Source organism: Ranitomeya imitator, chromosome 4 (genome assembly GCF_032444005.1).
Source record: "Ranitomeya imitator isolate aRanImi1 chromosome 4, aRanImi1.pri, whole genome shotgun sequence".
NCBI lineage: Eukaryota > Metazoa > Chordata > Amphibia > Anura > Dendrobatidae > Ranitomeya > Ranitomeya imitator.
The window spans coordinates 288043608-288067486 of NC_091285.1; the positions used below are offsets into that span (position 1 = coordinate 288043608).

Genomic DNA, 23879 nt, shown 5'->3' on the forward strand with positions numbered 1-23879 from the left:
GTAGGATTGCCCACATTTTTTCATTACCAGCTGGGGGAAAGCCGAAGAATGATGTTTATAGCCTAGGAAGTAATTAATAAACATGGAGCTTCCCAGGCTATTAATATCAGCTCACAGCTGTCGGCTTAGCCTTTACTGGTTATTAACAAGTGATGACCCTCAAAAAAATAATGTGGAGTCCCCGCCTATTTTTAATAACCAGCAAAGTCTAGACAGACAGCTGTGAGCTGATATTAATAGCCTAGGAAGAGGCCATGGATATTGGCCTCCTCCCAAACTAAGAATATCAGCCCCAAGCTGCCCCTTCGTGAGAATGGTCATGCAGTGTCTAGCACTAACGTTAATGAGATGATCGGAGTTCATAGCTGAACTTTCTCAAAACTTTGGTCTGAAACCTTGGTCAGAGTTATCTGAGCACAGAAATCTCCAAGGCTGCCCAAACTTTTGCTGTAGCCCATTTTCCATTTTGAAATTTTTAAAAGGTAAAAAATGACAATATATATTTTTTTTTCCCTAAAATGCAAATGAAATGTGTCATCTTTAATTTTAGGCATTTTAGAGATCATTTTATCTTGAACTTGCTTAACTGTTCACAATAACAGTAATTTTGACCAGGAGTGCCCAACCTGTTACATGCCATTGTATGTGTAAACACCATGAAATCGTTGTATCTGCTGTGTATCCTTCTGCTAATGTATTTCTGAGCTGTGTTGTTACTTCCTTAGTCATTTCATTTGGGCAAAAGATAAAATAGATCCTCTGCAGTGCATCATTACCATCTAGGAATGGTTCAGTTATTGACAATGATATTTAGGTTCACATTTGTCCACACTGGTAATTTAAATGGGCAGCAAACAATAAAGATAGTAATTGTGGCTCTTTGATTGTATTCTTCTTTGTAGACTTTTCTCTTGCAACCTTGATTTTCACAATCAAAACCATTATATTATTCAGCCAAAGAGCTGTGCATGGAGATTTCCTAAAGCCATGGTGTGACATAACTGGCTGACATCTCTAAATTCTACCAGTCAGCCAGAGACATATCATGGAGAAGATGTATTCAAATTGACAATTTGTACGGTCCCAGCCTGGAGAAACAAGCACTCGCTTCTGTGCACCGCACTTGTTAGGTACATACTACATAAACAACACTTTCCTCGCAATTTAATAATGAGTCATTCTATTCTGAAGAGAGCAGTAACTTCCAGAATGTGCGATAAACGCTCTGCCATAGGGTTTTTACATTATCTTAAGTGCTGCAAAAACCTTTCCCTTTACAGTACGATGGTGTCCATCGTGTGCGAGTGGGAGGATTATATGTCTTCTGAATGATATCGATAAAGTAGAGCAAGACTCAAGCACCCTGCCCTGCAGTAGTAATCAGGAGTGGTTTATTAACAAGATTCATGATGCTCGAACCATGGTATGTTTCCCTCTGAAACATCGCAACGTGTTATTGAGCAGCATGAATCTTATGACAGGTTCCCTTTAAAGACCGGTATTCCAGTAGATAGGGGAAATGTTTTGGTGAGTACTTGTGTTATTAAGTTTCTTAGTGTCATTTACCGTAGTCAGCAAATATACATTTCTATCTTTGTTATTTAATTTTCTGCAAAGTTGTTCATTTTTGCTATTCTGAAATGTTGCTGATCCATTCATATATTAGTAAAAATAAACATTTAAATTGATTTCTTGTGGAACAGGAGCTGATCCGCAGAACCTGGCAGCTGCCGCTAAACAGTGTTGAACCGCTGCTGTTGCACTCTGTTGTTTATATCCAGCCAAAGTTGGGGTTAGGTGACAGCTCATTTGTGGAAGTCAGGGTGTGGGGCCCCCACAGATCTGATATTGTTGACCTATCCTAGTCGTGGAAAACCACCTTAAATCCTAATTGTGTGCATCACAGCAAACATGCCTGGGGTTATCTCATCAGAGGGGGAAGTGCATGCGCAGATCATTAATGCTAGATTGTCCATCAGTTACCAGAGTCCAGCAGGAAATAGAAGAGAGGCAGAAGAGGTAGAAATACACTGTTTGCAATTAAAATTTGGAGGCTAGATTTCTCTATAATTTCCAAAAAAACATTACAAATAGTATATGGATCCAAAGGGATGGCTGATATATGCTACATGAACTCTGATTTCTGCCAGGTATGTTTAACTCTGAAATGTTGTGGCGTTTCCTAAAAAAAAACCCATATATTAAATGCCAACAGGGACCAAGCCACACGGAGGACTAGTCTGGCAGGTGGATCCTCGGTGGCTTCACCCTGTCCACTCCCTTTGAATTACAGGTCTTTCCTTAGGAAGGCATTTGTCACTATAGGGAAGTGGGTGTGGAGAAGCCGTGGGAGATCCCGCCTATCTGACTAGTCTGCCCTGTGGCTCAGTACCAGTTGGCTTTTTAAGTATGTTCTACTCTGAAATACCACAAAGTTTTTAAGTCAAACACACAGTGCTGAAATCGTACAGCCATTGTCTGATACTTGATGCCCATAGGTTGTATGTCAGGCTCCCTTTAATAAACTTTAAAAGGCCCTTGCCCACAAGCCATAAGTTAAGGGTCTTGTATCCTAATGGGAAGTTCCCTTTAAAGTAGATATCATAGACACAATTTAGCAATGGATGCCAGATTTCATAGATTATAAAGAACCCTGGGTCTGCCATAGTTAAAAATTTATATCAGGCTATGTAATTCTGACTGGCATTAATGTTTTGGATTATGTAGTATTCCACAACATTACATCAGATATCAAACATTTGCAGCCTCTTATCACTTAATAGAGCAGTAAAGTTTAACATAAAATTCCCTCCTCATGATTTATTAGAAAAATGATATTTTATTAAAAAAAAACATACATATGGTATCATTGCAAATGTAATAACATGTAGAAAAATATTTATTTATTTATTTATACTACTTAAAGGGGACCATTCACTAGGTCAAAAGTATCAATTTCTACAATATGGGGCTTTTATTTAGTTACTTTAATGGTCTTTTACGGTCTTTACCAAAGGCTGTTGCTCACATGATTCTCCGGTGGCTCATGTTTAGGCTGCTCTGTATTATGACCATGTGTGTTAGGTGTCGAGTTCCCGCTTCTGCACAGGGGAAATCTCGAGCCATCTCCGCTGCGGTCTCCCATTCTTCTCCAGCCGCAGTGGAGTCTGCTCAGCAGAAAAGTCGGTCCCAGTGTCTTGCTCAGTCTCACTCTGTTAATAGAGTTACTGCTGCATTTCTTGCTTCTGCCATTGTAGTCAGTGCTGCGCAGCGGCGAGCAGACGCTTTTGGGTCTAAGTCCTGCTTTTCGCGTTCTGAGCATGCCCAGAGTGAGATCTCTCAGTGGAGATCGAGGGTCACATGATCTGATACTGCAGCTAGGTCATTGGTCCTTCTTGGAAGGTCCTTGTAGGTGCTAGCACTAAGTCCCGCTTTGCACTCTGAGCATGCCCAGGGCAAGATCTCTCAGTGGAGATCTGGGGTTACATGCTCAGTTACTGCAGCAACTCCATTGGTCCTTCTCTGAAGGTCCTAAACGTGCTGCAACTATTTAAGGCTCGCATGGCCGCACGACCATGCGCTAGTATAGTCTTGATAATGTGTGTGTGTTGATGGATGTATGTCGATGGATGAAAGTCGTTCTTTAAAATCCCCTCCCTATTGTATGACTGCTCGCGGAAGGTGGATGATTGCTACCTAGCGCCCGACATAACCATCAGCACGTTACACACAATACAGCCTCTAATTGCTGTGACCGCCAGTGCGGCGCCATTCGCTTTCACAGCGCTTTCCTGACCCAAGCCTGGGTGGTTAGAGGCGTTAGCCAGTGCAGCACCGCATGCACTTTCGTGCTTCTTTATTGTAATTATTTCAGTCACTCTGACACCTCAGTAGCAGTGTCGAGTGCATGAGGTCTATATGTACTCAAATCCTGTGTCTTGGGATTGAGTTCTAAGACTCCTTGCTTGCGCTTTTGGTGCGGTACCGCGGTCCTGTGATGCAACAGGGTTCGCTTCCTTCACACAGGGTGAGGTTAACCCATGTGTGTATTCATATTTTACCGCCATATAGTCCATCATTACTTGGCAGCAGGTTCCATCTCTGCACGGTGGACCCTGGGCTGCGAACGCACCTTACTCCATCTGTCTTATTATTCGGTGCGTTCCGCTAGCCCTAACAATGTGAGAAATGCCTTTTTGGTATAATTAATAGACATTAGCGCTAAACTAAAAGGCTCATATTTCTGGAACAGTAGAATACTCAAGTTATCAGGGGGAATTAAATTAGAAAAAAATGGCCACTTTTGATCTTGATTTTTGTGTCACTATAATATTCTTTTCCTTTATATTGCTTTCAGATATAAGGAAAATATATGATTGTTTTTCCTAGTCTTATAACCACAAAGAACTACTAAAATACAATTAAAAATACACTTAAAAACAATATTTTTATTTATCATACATGTTTTTTTTTATAAGAGTTGTACTAGTAACAGCGATTTGGATTGACAGTGGCATTTTTTTATTTATTTTTTTAATCTATTTTTTACCTGCTATTTTTTGTTTATTCATTAATTTGTTTTACACATTTTGCCCTCCATAAAGGTCATAATAGACATTTTGGGAGGGAGAGTGGGGCAGATATTTCAATATGTAAAATTTTTTATTTTCATCCTATTTATTTCTTCTGTCTCTCTGAGATTTGAAGTTACCTTTTAATACAAGTAATTTCATGTCCATAATGCTATGATCAGGGAGACAAAAATGTATTGCCACAGGTAGATCCATTCTTTTTTCTCTTATTGTATGATGATGAGAGTTCATCATTGTTTTCCGTTTCTGCCCTGTCTCCCCCACATACAGACCCCCAGTTGGACATTTAGTACAAATAATTAAGTACACCACATTAGAAGTGATGCAGCTGAAAGCACCTGGTATCTTGTAGTCCTGATGTGAATTGGGGATCTTTATCTTGTCCATGGTCATTATAAATGGACAGGTTTTACATTTTTTGTGGTTGCAAGGAAAGGTTCCTGCAGCTGTTTGAGAGGACAGGGAGTTTCTGCCTAAAACACAGTAGTGGGGGGTCTGGAAAAACAGATTGTAAGCGGGCATCTTTTTGTAGCAAAGGTTGTAATTTCCGTGCAGCTCCCCTCAGCACCTCCACATTTGGATTGTAAGTGACTACTAGAGGCACCTGATTATTTTCTTCTTTAGCTTTGAATGTAGCAGGTGATTCCTTGATATTCTGGTGGCTCTTGTAATTTGGTTTTGAATTGTGCTTGGGTGGTAGCCCTGATTCAAAAAGGACTTTCTGAGGTGACCAAGGTGGTCATCCCTATCCATGGGGTTGGAATATATATGATTGTATCTGATGGCTTGGCTGTAGACCATATAGTTTTTTATGTGTTTTGGATGGAAACTGTCCCATTTAAGGTATGTTGGCCGGTTGATAGGTTTCTGATACAGGGATGTTCCTGTTCCATTGTTCTGCAGCTTAATGATGGTGTCCAAAAAGTTAATTTCAGTGCAGGAGTAGTTGAGTGTTAAATTGATGGTAGGTTGAAATTGATTAAAATGTTCATGGAACGTCTTTAGCTGTGGCTCAGACTCCATCCAGATGATTAAAATATCATCAAAGTAGCGGTAGTACGCCAGAGGCCTGATGGGACATGAAGACAAAAACTCACTTTCAAGCTTGGCCATGAAAATATTTGCATACTGAGGGGCCATACTTCCCATTGCTGTGCCAGTCTCCTGTAGATACTGTATATCTTGTTGTCAAATTCAAAGTAATTGCGGGTGAGGATGAATTTTATAAGTTTCACCACAGAATCACCATCAGTCCCTGTGTTTTCCAGGAAGAATTTGCAGGCATTTAATCCATGCTGGTGTGGGATATTGGAGTACAAAGATTCCACATCCATGGCGGCCAGGATGGCTCCTTCTGGTAGAGGACCTATTGCTGACAGTTTATTCAATAGGTCAGTTGTGTCCTGAATGAAGCTGCGAGTATCCATTACCAGTGGTTTAAGAATACCCTCTACCCATCCAGATACCTGCTCAGTAAAGGTGCCCACACATGAAATAATTGGTCTTCCTGGATTTCCAGATTGGTGGATTTTGGGAAGCATGTAGATACAAGATACCAACTTGTTTAGTTCCTTGTAATAGTCCTGTGTAGGATCCGACTCCAATTTTTTGTAGCAGCGTGTGTCCATAAGGCGTCTGTTTACTTCCTTCATATAGTCTGATGTGTTCATCATGACTATTGCCCCACCCTTGTCAGTAGATTTGATGATGATTTCTTTGTTGGTTTCCAGAGACTGTATGGCCTGCTGAAGGGACCGGAGTAGTCTCGAAAGGTTGCAATTTGTTACCATCTTTTCAGTTAGCCTTTTAAAGGTATCAATCACTGAGGACTCTCAGTTCTAAATATTTTCTATCCACTGGCTAACACGGTACCAAGATATATATCTTTCCTGCATCTCAGTCAAGTCAGAAGCCATGACCTGGAGTGAAGATGCTAAAAAGAATGCATTCGAATTGGAAAGGGGAAAAGGCTTAGAGGATGGTGGTCTGTGGCAAGAGCGGTACAGGTCAGCAGTGAAGTATTTTTTACATTGTATGTTTATGTTTGGAGAGATCCCAGAATATAAAAAAGAACATTCAATTAGCAGAGAATTCCTTCACTGTGAATTTCCCTGTAACATCTGCACAGTTTGGTGAATTTGATTGTTGGCAGATTTGATCATTACTAGTAATAAGTTAGAGCGTTTTTCATTCTGATTCATGTTATGTCATCACGGAGAACCGACTCCCTAGTAGATTTAAAGCTCATCTAATACACTTGTGATATAAAACATTGCTCCCTATGGTGCTATTACTTTAGTTCAGTACTTGTGCAGGAAGGAGGAAGTTGTAACCTCTAGAATATTCGTAGTAATACAAGGGAACAAAACACCTGAAGAAGTGAGACTTTAAAACCTAAAGCAGAACATTAGAACTGTGGAGACCACGAACTAGGGGTCACAGCAACTCTCACTGTAGTGGACTATACAAACCTTCTTTGGTACAAACTTCTCCGTTAACCCTTTTGTTTGTTCTTGTAGACTTGGCTGCTCTCTTGCTGTTATATTTTTACTACTTTAAGCACTTTACAAGGAAAATGTTTAAGTTTCTTGCCATGATAGCATAATGTTAACAATTTGCACTGGGGAGTATTTCTTCTTCACCACCTTTACATGTTCAATTTCCCTGTTTCTTTTTACTTTTCTCATTTACTTTTCCCTTCAACTCCCTACTTTTACTTTCTTTATTACCTTACTTCTTCTCCAGTTAATAACTATTGTCCATTTGCCCCATTATTTGCTCTGAGGTGCTCAGATATTTAATTTTGCTTTCCTGTTCCTGTATCCTTTTATTAAATGAAATTAAACTGTAACGATTATAATGTTTTGTCCCATGGCAGAATTATAACTTCTAATTATAATTTCTTAAATTATATTTAATACAAATATATTCTAAGAAGATTAAAATTTTGTTGGGGGTACGCAATATAGGTTTAGATGGATCTGCATAAAACAAACAAAATTATGAACACTTAGGTACATATATAAATACATAGAATTCTCACAAGTTAATGGTCAAGACTGCATATCTAACAAAGGGTTATTACAAACATTGTAGTGAATTTGGTGTAAACAGTATACAATATGTGTTACATCAGCTTTTATGGTTGGTTTTGAGCACATTTACCTTACTGTGCAATTTTTTTTGTCATACTAGATGCTTTTCCTTTTACTGGGAAACATATATGAATACATGGTAAGTCCATAATTTTACTTACCTTGCATTGACAAAGGGTGCATTCTGTGCCATGCTTAATCCAAGAAGAGCCTGTAAAACGAACTACATTTGTTTCGTCAACACATGTCTTTGTGATGTCGTTGCGTATTATGTCAGCTTGGCAGGGGTCATTGATGCAGCGTGGGCAACACTCACTCTCTGGAACCACGCTAAATTCACAGTCAACTTCTGGGCATGGCAAAGGCCAGCAATCTACCTCTCCTTGCTGCAAAAATGAAAAAAACAAACAAAGAAACAAACCTGTTTAAGTACAGGGTCATAAACTGAATATTATTGTGTCTGTAATATTCATCCACCAAAAAATTTTGTAAAAGATACAATATAGTATATACAATACATATACAAGATGCAATACAGTGCAGACAGTAAAAATACAACATGCAATACAGTACATACTGCAAACTGTATGTTAAATAGGAGTTTATTTCTACATTAAAAATACAGGGTGTCTCAAAAATAAGTAAACACTCATATAAAATGAAAATTGTTTGGAAACAGTGATCAAATTTTATACACAATATTTTGGGTAAGGAGAAACCTGTTAGGCCATGACACCAGCATGGTCATCTTGAATGCTGCCATCTGAGATTCAAATTTAGTTATTTAAGTGAGGTAGGAGTGTGACACATCAAACTAGTGGCAGCAGGTTGGCTCAGTGATTAGCATTGTGGTTTTGCAAGTGTGGCGCCCTAGGGTCCTGGTCATCACAGTAGCATTGCTTTCCTCATGGGAGAGTGATGTTATGTTTGGAAGCGATGAAGGATATCTTTTATCAGGTAACCACAATGCATACAACATGTTCACACTCCAGGTCAGAAGGGGGAGCTGTTGATCCTATTTACTAGGAAGCTCCCCTATATATATATTGTGGTTTGGAGGGAAAGAGAGTTCAGTTCAGACTGTGAGAGACAGAGAAGAGAGCAGACCGACCTAGAGGGTCAGAAGGTCTGAAGGGGCCATGTAGTCCGAAGCACTACAGCTCCTGGAAAGAGACATACAGAAAGTCGAACATTGTTCAGTGAGCGTGCAGGAGAACGAAGCACAGGAGAGTAACATCGGGGGAGACAAGCTATGAGCAGGCTGCTGTTATGACCTGGTGGTCAGGACAATAATGGACCTGATGGTTAAGAGCACACGGAATGACCTGATAGTTACCGATAATATAGGACGAGCTCTGGGACGTGGGAACTCTGCTGACCGCAATCCCTAATCCTATCAACCACACTAGAAATAGCCGTGGATTGCTCCTAACGCTCCCTATGCAACTCGGCACAGCCTAAGGAACTAGCTAGCCCTGAAGATAGAAAAATAAAGCCTACCTTGCCTCAGAGAAATTCCCCAAAGGAAAAGGCAGCCCCCCACATATAATGACCGTGAGTAAAGATGAAAATACAAACACAGAGATTAAATAGATTAAGCAAAGTGAGGCCCGACTTACTGAACAGACTGAGGATAGGAAAGGTAGCTTTGCGGTCAGCACAAAAACCTACAAAAAGACCACGCAGAAGGCGCAAAAAGACCCTCCGCACCGACTCACGGTGCGGAGGCGCTCCCTCTGCGTCCCAGAGCTTCCAGCAAGCAAGACAACAATCAAAATATCAAGCTGGACAGAAAAATAGCAAACCAGAGAAAAAGAAGCAGTCACTTAGCTTCTGCTGGGAAGACAGGTCACAAGAACGATCCAGGAGTGAACTAGACCAATACTGGAACATTGACAGGTGGCATGGAGCAAAGATCTAAGTGGAGTTAAATAGAGCAGCGAGCTAACGAATTAACCTCGTCACCTGTGGAAAGGAAACTCAGAAACACCCACAGCCACCAGAGAAAGTCCATGGACAGAACCAGCCGAAGTACCATTCATGACCACAGGAGGGAGCCCGACAACAGAATTCACAACAGGCTGCCTCCTCTGAGGCGCAGATAACTGGTAGCCGGATCATCGAAGTTTTAAGGACTCTACGACTTACATCAGAGACCGGAAGGACAGCTGAACTGCAAGTTACCTGTTCGCCTTAATAACCAGGAGGCACGGTGACACCTATAGAGCCCGGGGCATGCTAGAGTCCCTGTAAAATGGCTCAAGTCACCAGTCATACAGGTTATGTCCTATCCTATATGGGGGACAGAGAGAAGAACTATGATGACCTTTTGTGAAGCCATAGGCAGTAAGTGACTACAACACCACTGCGTTAGAGGAAGGCTTTTAACTCCACCTGGTAAAGGGTACTCTGGATTCGCTTCCAAGCCGGCCAGACCCTGCCTGCCCTGTGATCTGGTACCCTGGACAGTGGGTGCCTGAAGTCTTCAGTAAACCAGGTAAAGAGACTGCAAACCTGTGTCCTCATTCTTTACTGCGCCATTCACCATCTTCCATCTACACACCCGGAGCCCTGGGGACACACTTCACCTGTGGGAAGTTATATCATCTACCTTCCATAACATCACCGCAGAGGACCCCTTAAAGCAGCGTCGGTCGCCGCTGACCGAATACCATAGGTGGCGTCACGAACATTAAATCCCTTCAAAGACTTTCCCCTTTTACATGGGCGCCCAGGGACACAGACCGGGTCACCACCGTGACATCCCCCTGTGAACACTGATCTGGTACCGGGCACCCCATGGCACTGGCGGGTGACTCAGAGGCCCAGGTTCAAATTCCACCAAGGACACCATCAGTAAGGAGTTTGTGTGTTCTCACCATGTTTGAATAGGTTTCCTCCTGGTACACCACTTTTCTCTCACACTCTCCAAAAAGACATAAAGATAGGATATTTTGACTGTGAGCCCCAATGGGGGCAGTGCCAATACTGTCTGTAAAGCGCTGCGGAATACGATGGCGCAAAATGAATAACTAATTTTTTAGAAATTGTCCCCAGAAAAAAGTAGCTTTTCTTGGTAACAATTTTATACATTATTGTGTTAAACCAATGAATTTACTTTTTTTCCTGATATATGAAGACTGGTGTTAAAGGGAACAAGATGTTTTGAGATTGTTTTGATATCTGGTGAAGTAAGCACACTTGTTATTGCAGATCATTTCAGTCAACGGCACCCAAAAAAAGCTTCTCATTACCCACAACACAGTTTCTAAACTTCCTGCCATCACTGATCAGCAGCTGATGAGGTTTATCTGAAGTTGGTGTTTCACCCTTTCTCAAAATTCTAGCCGACAGTCTGAGTCATGCTTGGTAAGGTGTTTGCAGCATCAGAAATGTGCAAAAATACCACATGTGGGTAAACAAAAAAATTTGCTAAATTCAGGGATGACTAACCCCATATTGCAGATGTAAAATATGAGTATTAGGCTACGTGCCCACGATCAGGAATAGTAGTGTTTTGGATGCAGCGTATTTTCAATAAATCCAAAATGCTGTGTTATATGTTATGCACTTGTTTTTTGGAACTATATGAATTTACGGCATCTAATGACAGTCTATTGGAGAGAATACGCACAGGAGACTAAGCATCTCCGCTACAGAATCTTACATGTTGCTGCTCGGAAACCCGCATTGCAGGTGAGTTCACGTAGTGTGTAAAAGAAGAAAATTGATTTCTATAAATCCCATCAACTGTGCAGCTTTTTGGAAGCACAGAAAATATGCAACTATTCCTGATTGTGGGCCTTACGTGGTGACACCTTGCTGAGTGAGGCTAGTGCAGTGGTAGTAGTTGCTACATTTATAGCGTTTTTTTTAGTTGTCCAGCTTTTGTGTTATTGGTGATTGAACTTGCTTCTAGGAGTTTGACAAAAATTTGGAACTGCACTATGGATAATGGGAGGCCTATTTGGTTGGTGTTGGTTAAAATTATCTGCAATAATATTTGTGGTTTGTTCATCAGAACAAATTCTCCTTGTGATGAAGTCATTGACCTACTGACCTGTCCAAAAGAAAAATCACTGTTTTACCATGAAAACAAATAAAGGTACGAAAACATAAAGCACACAAATGTGTTTCCTGTGAAATTTCAACCAAGATGATGTGTCACACACTTGCCTTCCCATTTGGAAAATCAAAATTGAATCCAAGATGGTATCAATTAGGTTGTCTAATACTTTGGAGACATGATATAACAGGATTTTCTTTTCCTCAACAGTTTGCGCCCAAAATTATATATTTACATAGGATGGTCATGACTAAAAAGGGACAAATCTAAGATATGTAGAGTTCAACGCTTTGGCTCAACCTCCAAGTTTTTATAAAGTCCTAAAGCTCTACCTAAGATGCCATGAAGTTACACGGTGCAGAAAATGGAAAAACAAAAACTTTGAGACTCTGTGTTTTAAATGAGACATTCAATGGATTTTAGACTTTATTTACTTTTTATTGCAAAAATGAGGCAGCAAAGATTATTATGACTGAGGAAAGCGACAAGAATTCCAGTTATGTTCGGAGAAGCATGAAGCCTTAACTTGGGAAACATTTTAATAAGAGACCATGAGCAAAAAAAAAAACAGCTGAAAAGATATTGGACTTCAGGAAAATTAGAAGAAAACTAAAGTCTGTCAACTACTCTGTCCTCCTCTGAGATTAATTTCTAGTAGAACCTATGTGCAGTTTAGATATAGCAGTATTCTCTATTCACTATTTCAGTATGTTTGCTACTGAATTGAATGATGTAATGTCATAGAAACTAGCATTTTTTTTCTGCACTTACCAAACATCTGCATTGCTGACAGTTTTGTACCCAGGTGTCTCCACTTTTATATGTAATGTCTCCACTTTGATGCAGACACTGACTGCTGAGTCGCGGATCACATTCAGGACAGCAAAACAAGTCAACCGTTGGGTTTTCACAATCACAGACCATACGACGACACATTACCAGCCCCACCTGTGGCAATGCATAAAAAGTAATTTAATTATACTAATTATGCAAGAGTTCTTAAAAAGTAGGAAATAGAAAACATTGAAATACTGGAGACATCAGTTTAACTAACCTGGCATGAACATACTGAGCATCGATCATTTTCCAACACCCAGATTTGTCCATTATGCTTGATTTTTCCCTCATGTATGCAGTCACCAGAACAGTTTTTACCATGTGGACATCGACAATCATATCCACCATCCAAATTGAAGCAAACAGTGTCATTACTGCAGCTGTGTCTTCCTGTAGCACATTCATCAATGTCTATAACAAAACACAACACAGTCACTTCTTCTAGCCTGGAGTTCATTGTTTTTCTCATCAAGAACGTGTACAATGATCAAGCATTTCAATGCTAACCAAATTGTTTTTTCTTCAGGATTCTAAAGTATTGCTTTTTTAATTAATTAATATTTTTTAATGTTAGGATGTTAGATCGTTGTTCTTGTTACCTGAAATATATTCACCAATCAGCCAAAACATTAAAATCTGGTGAAGTGAATCCTACCGATTATGTTATTATAATTGCACTGTTTGAAAAGGTGGCATATACAAGGCAACAAATAAACTGCCAGTTCTTGGAGTTAATGTTTTCGATTAATGTTTAATTAATGGTTAATGCTGTGGATTAAGAAATTGGGCAACAGGCTCATGGTTGCCTAATTGTAACAACTGGATCAGACCATATTAAAAATGTCAGATCCAGTATTCTGAGTATGCAGTGGCTATTACCTACCAAAAGCGATCCATATATGATCAATGATGAACTAGTGACAGATTTCATGTGTGTCCAGGGCTAATTGCTGCATTACTATAGCAAAAAATGTTGGCTATGACAGATCCTGTGAGGGAGCCTTTGCAGAGCCCTGATCACCATGGAAAGTGTCTACTATGGGTCTGTAAAGATAAAGATCAGAATAGAAACATAGAACAAGAGAAGAAGGTGGCCTGGTCTACTGAATTTGTGGATAGCTGTGTGTCTGCATGTCACTGGTGAAGAGATGACAACTAAAATGTCCTATGGGAAGAAGGCAAGCTAACAGGGGCAGACTGGGCCGGGTGGCAGGAATGCATTTGCCCCCCGGGCTGGTGCCTAAGCCATTGCACAGGGCCGCTGGAGGACCTGTGATGAGCAGGAACAGGAGGGCAGGACACGCAGCGTGCACCTGTGGCTGGAGCTATGGCCGGCTTCAGTAATGTGCACGCTGCAGTGAGAGGGGGCAGCTCCTAGTCCTGGCACACAAGAAGAGGAGGAGACTGCATAACATAGATAGTGATCGCACGCAGCCTCCTCCTCTGTGTGCAGATCTGTCTCTGATGTCTGCTCAGCCAGGCCTGGAGGGGTAGGAGTTACAGCGTGCAGACTAGAGCAGCAGCACAGGACGGCAGGACATAGACAAGATGAGAGGAAGGCTGCCCTCTGTGCCCACTGTCCAGCACACACCAGGTAACCTCTCCAGCTGCTCATCTCAACGCTTGATGTGCTAAGTGGCAGCGGGAAGGGGGGCATTTAACAAATTAAACATGGCAGGTCAGAGTATGTGTGTTTTCCTGAATGTGTGTGTGTGTTTTCCTGAGTGTGTGTATTTTCCTAAGTGTGAGGGTGTGTGTATGTATGTGTGTGTGTTTCCTGAGTGTGTGTTTTCCTGAGTATTGGTGGGGGTGTGTGTGCATGTGAGTTTTCCTGAGTGTTTGTGTGCGTGTGTGCCCGCAAAGCAGCAGTTAAAGCCGCAAGCCAATCAGAGGCTGGCAGCTGACATCAGCGCGCATGTCACCAACGTATGACATCATTGTTATTTGCCGGCGAGTTCGCGCTGAAATGCCAGGGATGGACATCGGCGCTGGACCGTGGCCAGGTAAGGAGAAAGGTGTTTTTTTATTTTTATTGAATGCGGCAAGTCTGGGGCAGAATGGAGATACGGGGGGTAGGAATGGAAACAACACAGGGGGCAGGAATGGAAACAACACAGGGAAGGAATGGAAACAACACGGGGCAGGAATGGAAACAACACAGGGGGCAAGAATGGAAACAACACAGGGAAGGAATGGAAACAACACGGGGCAGGAATGGAAACAACACAGGGGGCAAGAATGGAAACAACACAGGGGGCAGTAATTGAAACATGGGGCAGAAATGGAAACAACACAGGGGGCAGGAATGGAAACAACACAGGGGGCAGGAATGGAAACAACACAGGGGGCAAGAATGGAAACAACACGGGGCAGGAATGGAATAAACACAGGAGGCAGGCATGGAAACAATACAGGGGGCAGGAATGGAAACAATACAGGGGGCAGGAATGGAAACAACACAAGGGGCAGGATGGCGACACAAGGGGAAGAATGGAGACACAGGGGGCAGAATGTGAGACACGGGGGCATGGGAGAAATAGGAGCAGGATGGAGACAGATGGGGCAGGATCATGGTGCAGGATGGAGACACATGGTGCAGGATCATGGGGCAGGATGGAGACAGATGGGGTGGTAGGATGGGACAGGTGGGGCAGGATTATGAGACAGATTGGGCAATCATATGGGGGCAGAATGGATCCTAATGAGGGCAGAATGGGAGAACATAAGGCTGGAGCCAGGAATGAGATACATGGGGTCAGGATGGGGGATATTATTACCATAGGGGCTAATTAAGGCTGGGATCACATAGCGTTAATGGTATCCGTTAAACGGACTACGTTACACCGTGGCATAACGCGGTGTAACAGTCTGGTAACGCTGCCATTGGATTCAATGTTGGATGCATTGATAGCGCACGCCCACAATGGGTGTGCGCTAGCAATGTGCCGTCATTGAGTGACGGACCCCGAGACGCAGGCTGCAGTGTTTCCGGGTCTGTCACTGCTAGCGCAGATTAAGCTAGCAGATGCTCTACCTGCGCTAGCGATGTGACAAGTCGGCACTTGCGTTACAGAAGCCCGTTCACTTATGTGTTGAACGGGCTGCTGTTTAATGCAATGTGAACCCAGACTAAGGGATATTATTACCGCAGTGATGTATTTATTTTATTTTTTGAGGATACTGTTTTAAATGAGGGGGCAGTCCTGTTACTGTGCAGAGTGATACTATGTCGCCCTTTTTTCTTCATCTGGTGCAGTGTAGAAGTTGGGAAAAAATTAAGTAATGTGTTCTGCAAGCGGAGCTCTAGATAACTGTGTTATTTCCTGCAGAGACAAGTCCTGGCTGGATGAAGTGATGGCAGTCTGTGTTGGTTGAGGATGAAAACCAAAGCTGAAGGACTTCACCTAGAGATGTCACTGGTGAGTCAGTGTGTTACCTGTACACTGACACTATACACTACCTTATATACAGAGTTCCTGTGTACAATATCACCAGTGATCACTGTATTACCTGTACACTGGCACTATATACAGAGGTCCTGTGTACAATGTCACCAGTGATCAGTGTTTTACATTTACACTTACACTATATACAGAGCTCCTGTGTATATTGTCACTGGTGATCACTGTATTACCTGTACACTGATACTGTATAAAGAGCCCCTGTGTATAATATCACCAGTGAGCACTGTATTACCTGTACACAGACACTGCATACTAAGTACAGATCTCCTGTGCATAGTGGCACTTTTGGTGATAGTATTGGTTTTTTATTTATTAATGATCAGTATTGTAGTATTCAGTCACTATGTGGTGGTAATATGTGGTCCGTTCATGGTGTTGCAGTATTTGTCTCTTGTATGTGCTATTATTCGGTAACTTTGGTGGTAATATGTGGACTGGTCATGGTGTGGCGGTATTTTTTCCCTGTATGTGGTATTATTGGTCACATGTGGTGGTAATATGTGATCTTGATATGGTGCGATGGTGTTTGTCCCTTGTATGTGATATTAGTCGGTCACTGTGGTGGTAATACGTGATCTGGACATGGTGTGGCAGTATTTGTTACTTATATGTGGTATTATAAGTCACTATGTGGTGGTAATATGTGGTCTGGTCATGTTGTGTTGGTATTCCTTGTTTGTGGTATTATTGGTCACCATGTGGTGGTAATATGTGGTCTGGACATGGTACGGTTGTATTTGTCCCTTGTATGTGATATTGTTGGGTCACTGTGGTGGTAATATGGTGTCTGGTCATGGTACGGTGGTATTTGTCCCTTTGGAAGTGACATTATTGGTCATTTAAAAAATTGAAAAATAAATAAAAATGTACCTAAATTGTATTGCATATTTTAACAATATATATATATATTATTCAAAAATTATTAAAATAAAATGGTGTAAAACAAAGGGAAATTCTCAAAACATTTTCAGAAAATTTAGCTGGAAGTGAACAAGAGCTAGGAACAGTAACTATAAAAGGTAGATTAAACACAGACAATATTTCCAATTTTAAGCCTTTGTAAGGTAATAAACCGCATTCAGTCTGTGTTTGCATAAAAAAGTAAAGTGCATAATGCTAGTATATTGCAAAACATAGTCACCTACGGAAAAACAACCATGCTCCTGATGCTAAGTAAGTAAATGAATGAAATCATAAAGTGAATAAGTACATTGGAGCAAAACATCTGCCATATAAATAAAGAACTGTGTGACTTACATCCGTGTCTCTTCTGGCCTTGGGCACACCTCAGCTACACCCCGACAGCACCGTTTCGCCTGCTGGCTTCTTCAATTGGGGGCATGTGTGTTGTGTGCGCAACGCGTGCCCTTAAATATTCAGGTGACAGCTGTAGGTAGCGTCGGGGCACGTGTTGCACCCACAACACACATACCCCCAATTGAGGAAGCCAGCAGGTGAAACATGGACACAGTTGTAAGTTACACAGTTCTTTATTTATATTGCTCCAATGCACTTATGCACTTTATGATTTCATTTATGTACTTACTTTGCAATGTACTAGCATTATGCACTTTACTTTTTTATGCAAACACAGTCTAAATGCGATTTATTACCTTACAAAGGATTATAATTGGAAATATTGTCTGTGTTTTATCTACCTTTTATAGTTACTATGTAACCACTTATAGTATTTCTATGCATGGTACATGTATAGCAATCAATAATGATTCACCATGAATACGACCACCATACGACCCATCATCATATGTAACATATATCATGAAAAACAGATGATACCCAGTCGAAAAAAATAATATAAAATCACAATACTTTATTCATCAAAAAATGTATAAAAATTTGACATCGGGTAGCTAAAGGCGATGAATAGCATAGAGGTAAAGTCATGCTACATAACAACATTGACAAGAGGCATGGGACTAGGGGGTCAATATATATACACATGCAGATTAATACTAGGGATACACCACCCGGAAACCACTGATATAAGTAACCCGAATTATGGGGGGATAAATATCCTCAACCACTGGCACCAGGTCCCTAAACATAGGAAAGTCCCAAAAATGGACACTGCATGGCAAGAGATGGTGGGACTAATAATAGACCATGTCTACAAAGCCACCACTATAATATAGTAACAATCACACACGTAGCAGAGTGAAACAATCACACATGTAACAAAGTGACAGTGTATGGCAAGACAGGAATTATACCCACCGCAATGTAGCTCGACCCTCCTAGAGCACGCCTCCACCCCAGCTAACTTTTTTTGAGAATTTCCCCTTGTTTTACATCATTTTAATAATTTTTGAATAAAATATATATTTTTTATATTCTTTTGCCTATGTCTCTTTAAATAACATGCAAACACTTTATCAAGAGATCCAGACATCATCAATTACTGCAGCTCAGGAAGATATAGGTGCTTTTTCCTTCAGGGTGAGCACACAGAAGAAGAAAGTAAGCTGACAGCCATACTGTCAGAACAGATGTCCATCATTTATTGGAACATTGTGGCCATAACACTTAGTATTAATGGTCATTTCTCATTTCGCGCTATAAAAATGTATAATAATAATAATATTACCCAAAGCACAAAAGAGTACTCTTGCAAAACCAGCTTTTGCTTTACGTGAGCTGAATATGTGCATTACTCATGGATTTTACATCATACATAGTGTATAATCAGTGAATGCTTTATTAACATATTACACAAAAATAAACAACTGGATGAAACAACAAATAGTATGAAAAAAGTAATAAAAGTATATATATAGTGCAACACATTTCAAAGCCTCTACTTTGGCCCTTAATGAAAATGCTACCTTGCAGTATATAAATACTTTTATCTTTTGTTCTTATTTATAACTTTTTTTTATTATATTTATTATAGTAATTAGTTCCAATGCTTAAAATAAAGAAGAACTAGTACAAAACAATAATTACAGAGAAGGCAGAGCTTGCCACGTTCCTTATTATCCTGTACCGCTCTTTCACATCCTTCTTCAAAACGTAAACCGCCCACCTCTGAAATCTTCTCCTCACTCCCTTACTTAACTGCAAAACAACTGTGAGCCTAATGGCGTTACTGCATTTGTATTATCCTATTATTTATTTATCAATATTTTGATAAAACCTTCATTGGGCATTCACAAGGTGAGTTGATCTGCGGTGGGTTGGTACTAACTTGGGTTTTGAATTTAACTTTAAGTTCTAGCTTTACAAGGCTCCATGTGTTCACGTTATTATACAATTTGGACAACTGAGCTCAAAATATGCAATTTTCCAAGGAGAAACAGAATGTCACAGCTAAGAATAATTGATTTCTAATGACAATATGAATGATCCTAGATTTGCCCATATTTAATTTGGAGAACCCAAAGAAGGAAAGTTAGATGTTCACAAACGTCCAAGATGGCTTAATTCTCTGAGTAATGTAATTATGGATCAACATTTAATCTAAATGATTGCCATTTGTGCCATACCTTATTATACAGACAGGAAAAGCTAAAGGAAAGGAGAACTATAAAGCAAGGGCTCAATCAATAAAAATGATTGCGGCTACATTTACATAAGGGAAAATGAGTACATATATTTCATTGAAGGTTTATAGTGCAAAGTAAATAAAGACGTAAATAAAGACGCACATAAAATGCATCAACTGATTAGATAAGTCAGAATATTCAGGATGTACACCAGAGGTAAATGATCAGAAGGTCACATGGCAGTCATAAAATAGAGCTCTGAACCTCCATAAAGAATGACTGAGGCATACATATATCAAATGCAGAGGCTTTTATTTACATTTTAGAATTAGATTTCCTATGGATTGCTTGAGTAGGCTAAAAGCCATATAGAGAAAATTGAATTTTCAGTCCAGCTACTAGATCAGGAGATCAATACGAAGCTTTAATGCATGCAATCTCTGACACTTGGCTCATCATATATTTTCAGTAAAGATATCTACTTTGGTCATGACTTTGGTTAGATTAATCATTATTGTGTGGTACTACAGCTACGCTTGAAGAGGCAAAATAATCGCACTTCACAGAATGAGGAGGACAGACTAGTGAACAGCAATGCATAGCCCTTTAAAATTATTTTTATTAAGCCCACCATATACATTAGATGGCTATCACTCAAAAGACGAAACATTCTGTGTCCTCTATGAGAGGGCTGACTGTCTGGCGATGACTTATCTCCAGTAGAACAAAAGGATCTGCAATCCGAAATTGGTCTCTCAAGAAAAACAATTGTCCAGGACCTCCATACACATGAGACTGTCAGCCGAACACGGAGATATCAGCAGGTTCGCGCAACGTTAGTCTAATGTGTATTGGGGGCTGAAGACACAGGTCTACTAACTGAATTGTAGTCAGCCACGCACCTATGCAAATCATCACGTGATCCTGGAAAAACAATGTAGTTTTCCAATCAAAGACTAGAAGAAGAGAAAGTATACTAGAAAACTGTATAACTTTTCATTATGCCAGTGATGAGCTTGGCTGGAAACAGAATAAGTTTTATCAGCAGAGCATACTACAAACTGCAACTTACAGCGCATGCCGAGTTTGCATGCTGTTAACATGGATTACAATTTGGAAAGTTTGTGTGAATATTAGTGAAAGGAACATTGTCATTTAACACTTGAGACATCAATAATCATTGCTGATTATTCTCCTCATATGAAATGTGATAATTTGGACTAGTCTTAGGCTATGTGCACACATTGTGGATTTTTATGTGGATCCGCAGAGTTTTTGGACACACGGAATTGCATCAAATCCCCAGTGTAGTGCACAAGCAATATTAGTCTATGTGAAATTGACATTTGGTGTGCACATGCTGTGGAGAAAAACATGCGGAACTGCAGCGTTTTTTTTCGCAGCATGTCAATTCTTATTGCGGTTCAGCAGCGTTTCTACACCCATTGACTTCCATTGTGTTAGGCCAATCCACAGCAAAACTGCAGGTTTAAAAAAGATCTGCAGATTTGCTGCGGATGTGCCTGCGAGAAATGCTGCAGATCGGGAGGTAGAAGAGTGTGTGGGTGGAGACTATGTGTGTAGGCGGAGACTGTGTGTGTGCGGTTCTGTGTGTGGGTGTTTGTGTGCATCTGTGTGTGTGTGGGTGTGCGGGGCTGTATGTGTGTGTGTGCAGGGCTCTGTGCGTGTGCGTGCAGGTCTGTGTGTAGGCAGGCATTGTCCAATGGGACTACTAGTCCCATCCGGCTATGCCTGCTACAGTGACAGCTAGCCGGATGATGGGACAGTAGTAGTCCCATCATCTGGCTACTGTGTTCAAGTGTAAAAAAAACAAAACATGCACATACAGAACATACAACATACAGTATATACGCACCATACACCTAGTCCCCGAAGCCCTCGATCACCTGAAAAAAAGAATAAAAATAAACCAACAGTATACTCCCTGATCCAATGTAATCCATTTAATAACGAGTGTCCCGCGATGATCTCCAGTGTGACCACTCTCCAGGGGCTCCAGGATACAATGACGGAAGGTATCCTTCCGCACTGTATCCCTCCGCTGCTGTGAGTACAGTAAAGTTCATACTGTTACTTGCAGCACCGCTGCGTGGGAAAATTCTCATGCAGCAGTGCCGTAAAGTGAGAGGCCATTGAACTCTCAGTGATAACACTGCAGGAGCCATTGTCTCCTGTCAGTGTGTCACTAGAGGCTTATAGAGCTGTCACATCTCCTGAAATGTAACGTTTATGGCTGTGACCAAAAAGTTCAATATTGGTCTCATCACTCCAAATTACCTTGTTCCAGAAGTTTTGAGGCTTGTCTCTGTGCTGTTTTGCGTATTGTAGGTGAGAAACTTTGTGGCACTGCTGTACATATATATATATATATATAACAAGAGTAATATGCTTTATGCGTAGCAGTACGCATTATAAGACACAGTGATAATACATTAAATATGTAGCAGTATCATATGGTACATGAACACATTAATAAAAGGCGAAGTGCAAACAGGGGTAGGGGAGAAAAAGGAACAATAATACCACTTCCCCTACATTTCCCCTTTCTACTAATATGGTTGTTCCCAATATAATAATATAATAAAGAGTTAAATAAATGTTCTTGGCAAAGGGAGACGCTCCCCCCTTTCTTAGAATGTGGTACTCCTGTACCTTAAAACACAGTACTTTTTGTAGAAGTCCTGCTTTCCAGCAACAAAAACAAGGTGCAACAAAAACAAACAAAAGAGTCCATGGGCTCTGTAAAAGAACATCCAGCTCACAGTCCTCTGCATCAAAACAGACAAACAAGGAACACACACGGGACTCCTATCTACTGGGCAAAACAGCAGGGCGTCTCTTTTGCCCTGACAGGACGCGGAACAATCCTCTATTACTTACCCAACTTTGGGATGGGGTGACTCTGCAGCCGCAGGAGCCACGGATTGCCCCAATAAAGTGGTAGGAGCTTGAAAAACATACAAATACTCTGCGGGAGTCTTATTAGGCCACCCTCAGTCCCGCATACTGCTTCACTTCTTCTGGGGTACACAAGGCCACAACTACAGCATAACAGCCCACAGGGCAGTTCTCTTTATAGAATGAGACCCAGTCTCCCTTCTCCAGGAGCTTTTTGAATTTCACGGAGGCCGTGTTCACAAACACCTTTTGATGGGTCTCGACGTCACAAATAAAGCCGTATCCTCGGCCTGACTCCACACACGTTAACTGACCATATGTGCGGCGACAAACAATAGTGCCACCTACTGGCTGGCGCAACTCGGCCCAGACCTCCCTCTCACTTTTCTTCTTTTGCTCCACCACATTGGCAATCCACACCAGCTGGTCTGGAGATGGAAATTGACTCTCATTAAGGTGTGCCGGGCATGTGGTTCCCTGGGTTGCCTGGCTGTTTGAGACATGTGTCCCCTCCAGCACCTGGCGAGGTTGTACGCCCCAGCACCTCTGACTCTTTTGGCGTGAGTTGGCCGGTTGTGGCAGAGGGAAATGATTTGGGACGGGCTCCGAGAGCAGATGGTGGACCCGGGGTCTCGCTCTCTTGGGCCACAGGACGAAGATCACTCAGCGCCTCAGTTGGATGTCTCTGGATCACGTATGTGATCTGACAAATGTTGAATTGTAATGATACTTATGTGGTATATTTGATTGAATGCACCATATGCAAATTGCAATACGTAGGGTGCACAATGTGCACATTAAAAACAAGGATTCGCAGACATTTGTCAGATGCGTCCAATTCAACAGCATTCTCATCTTCCTCAGTATCCAAGCATTTTGCCAATGTGCACAGCGGCATTTTCTTTCTGTGCTATAGAAAAGGTATACAAACCACAAAGAGGAGGAGATCACAGAAGAAAACTATTAAACAGAGAATCCTTCTGGATCTTTACCTTGGAGACCAGAAATCCGCATGGTCTGAACTCCAGACAAGATCTAACCTTACAATATTGATGATTTTCTTCTTTAATTTAATGTCCAATCATGTATACATATATTCTCTTCTTGTTTTTAACATACTACATGTATATAGTTTTATTCCCTCCCTTTCCCCTTTTTTTTAGTTTTAATTTTGGAACACGCAATGTTGCAGCAAGCTGGGGGTGTTACTTGCAAGACAATTAATACAATCAGAATCAGTTGTTATGATTCCAGAGAAAGAAGTATAAGAACTGTTCAGTTTCACTCCAGACATGCTATGATTAAGACATCAGTTGAAACGCGTCAGACAAATGCTGCTAAATGTGCGTAATGGTGTAAGATATTACTATTTTTAAGTGGTTTACCATAGAAAGTCAAAGAAT

At 41.1% G+C, this 23879-nt stretch overlaps 1 protein-coding gene across 1 annotated transcript in view; it reads right to left on the reverse strand.

Annotated features, from left to right (window-relative positions):
• Positions 1-23879, reverse strand: part of NELL2 (neural EGFL like 2) — a 587110-nt gene that overhangs the window by 21092 nt on the left and 542139 nt on the right. The window contains exons 17-19 of the mRNA XM_069764734.1: positions 12808-13001; positions 12525-12701; positions 7849-8073 (exon numbers count right to left, since the gene is read on the reverse strand). Coding sequence (XP_069620835.1) covers positions 7849-8073; positions 12525-12701; positions 12808-13001 — 596 coding nt within the window. The remainder of the gene's footprint in view (positions 1-7848; positions 8074-12524; positions 12702-12807; positions 13002-23879) is intronic.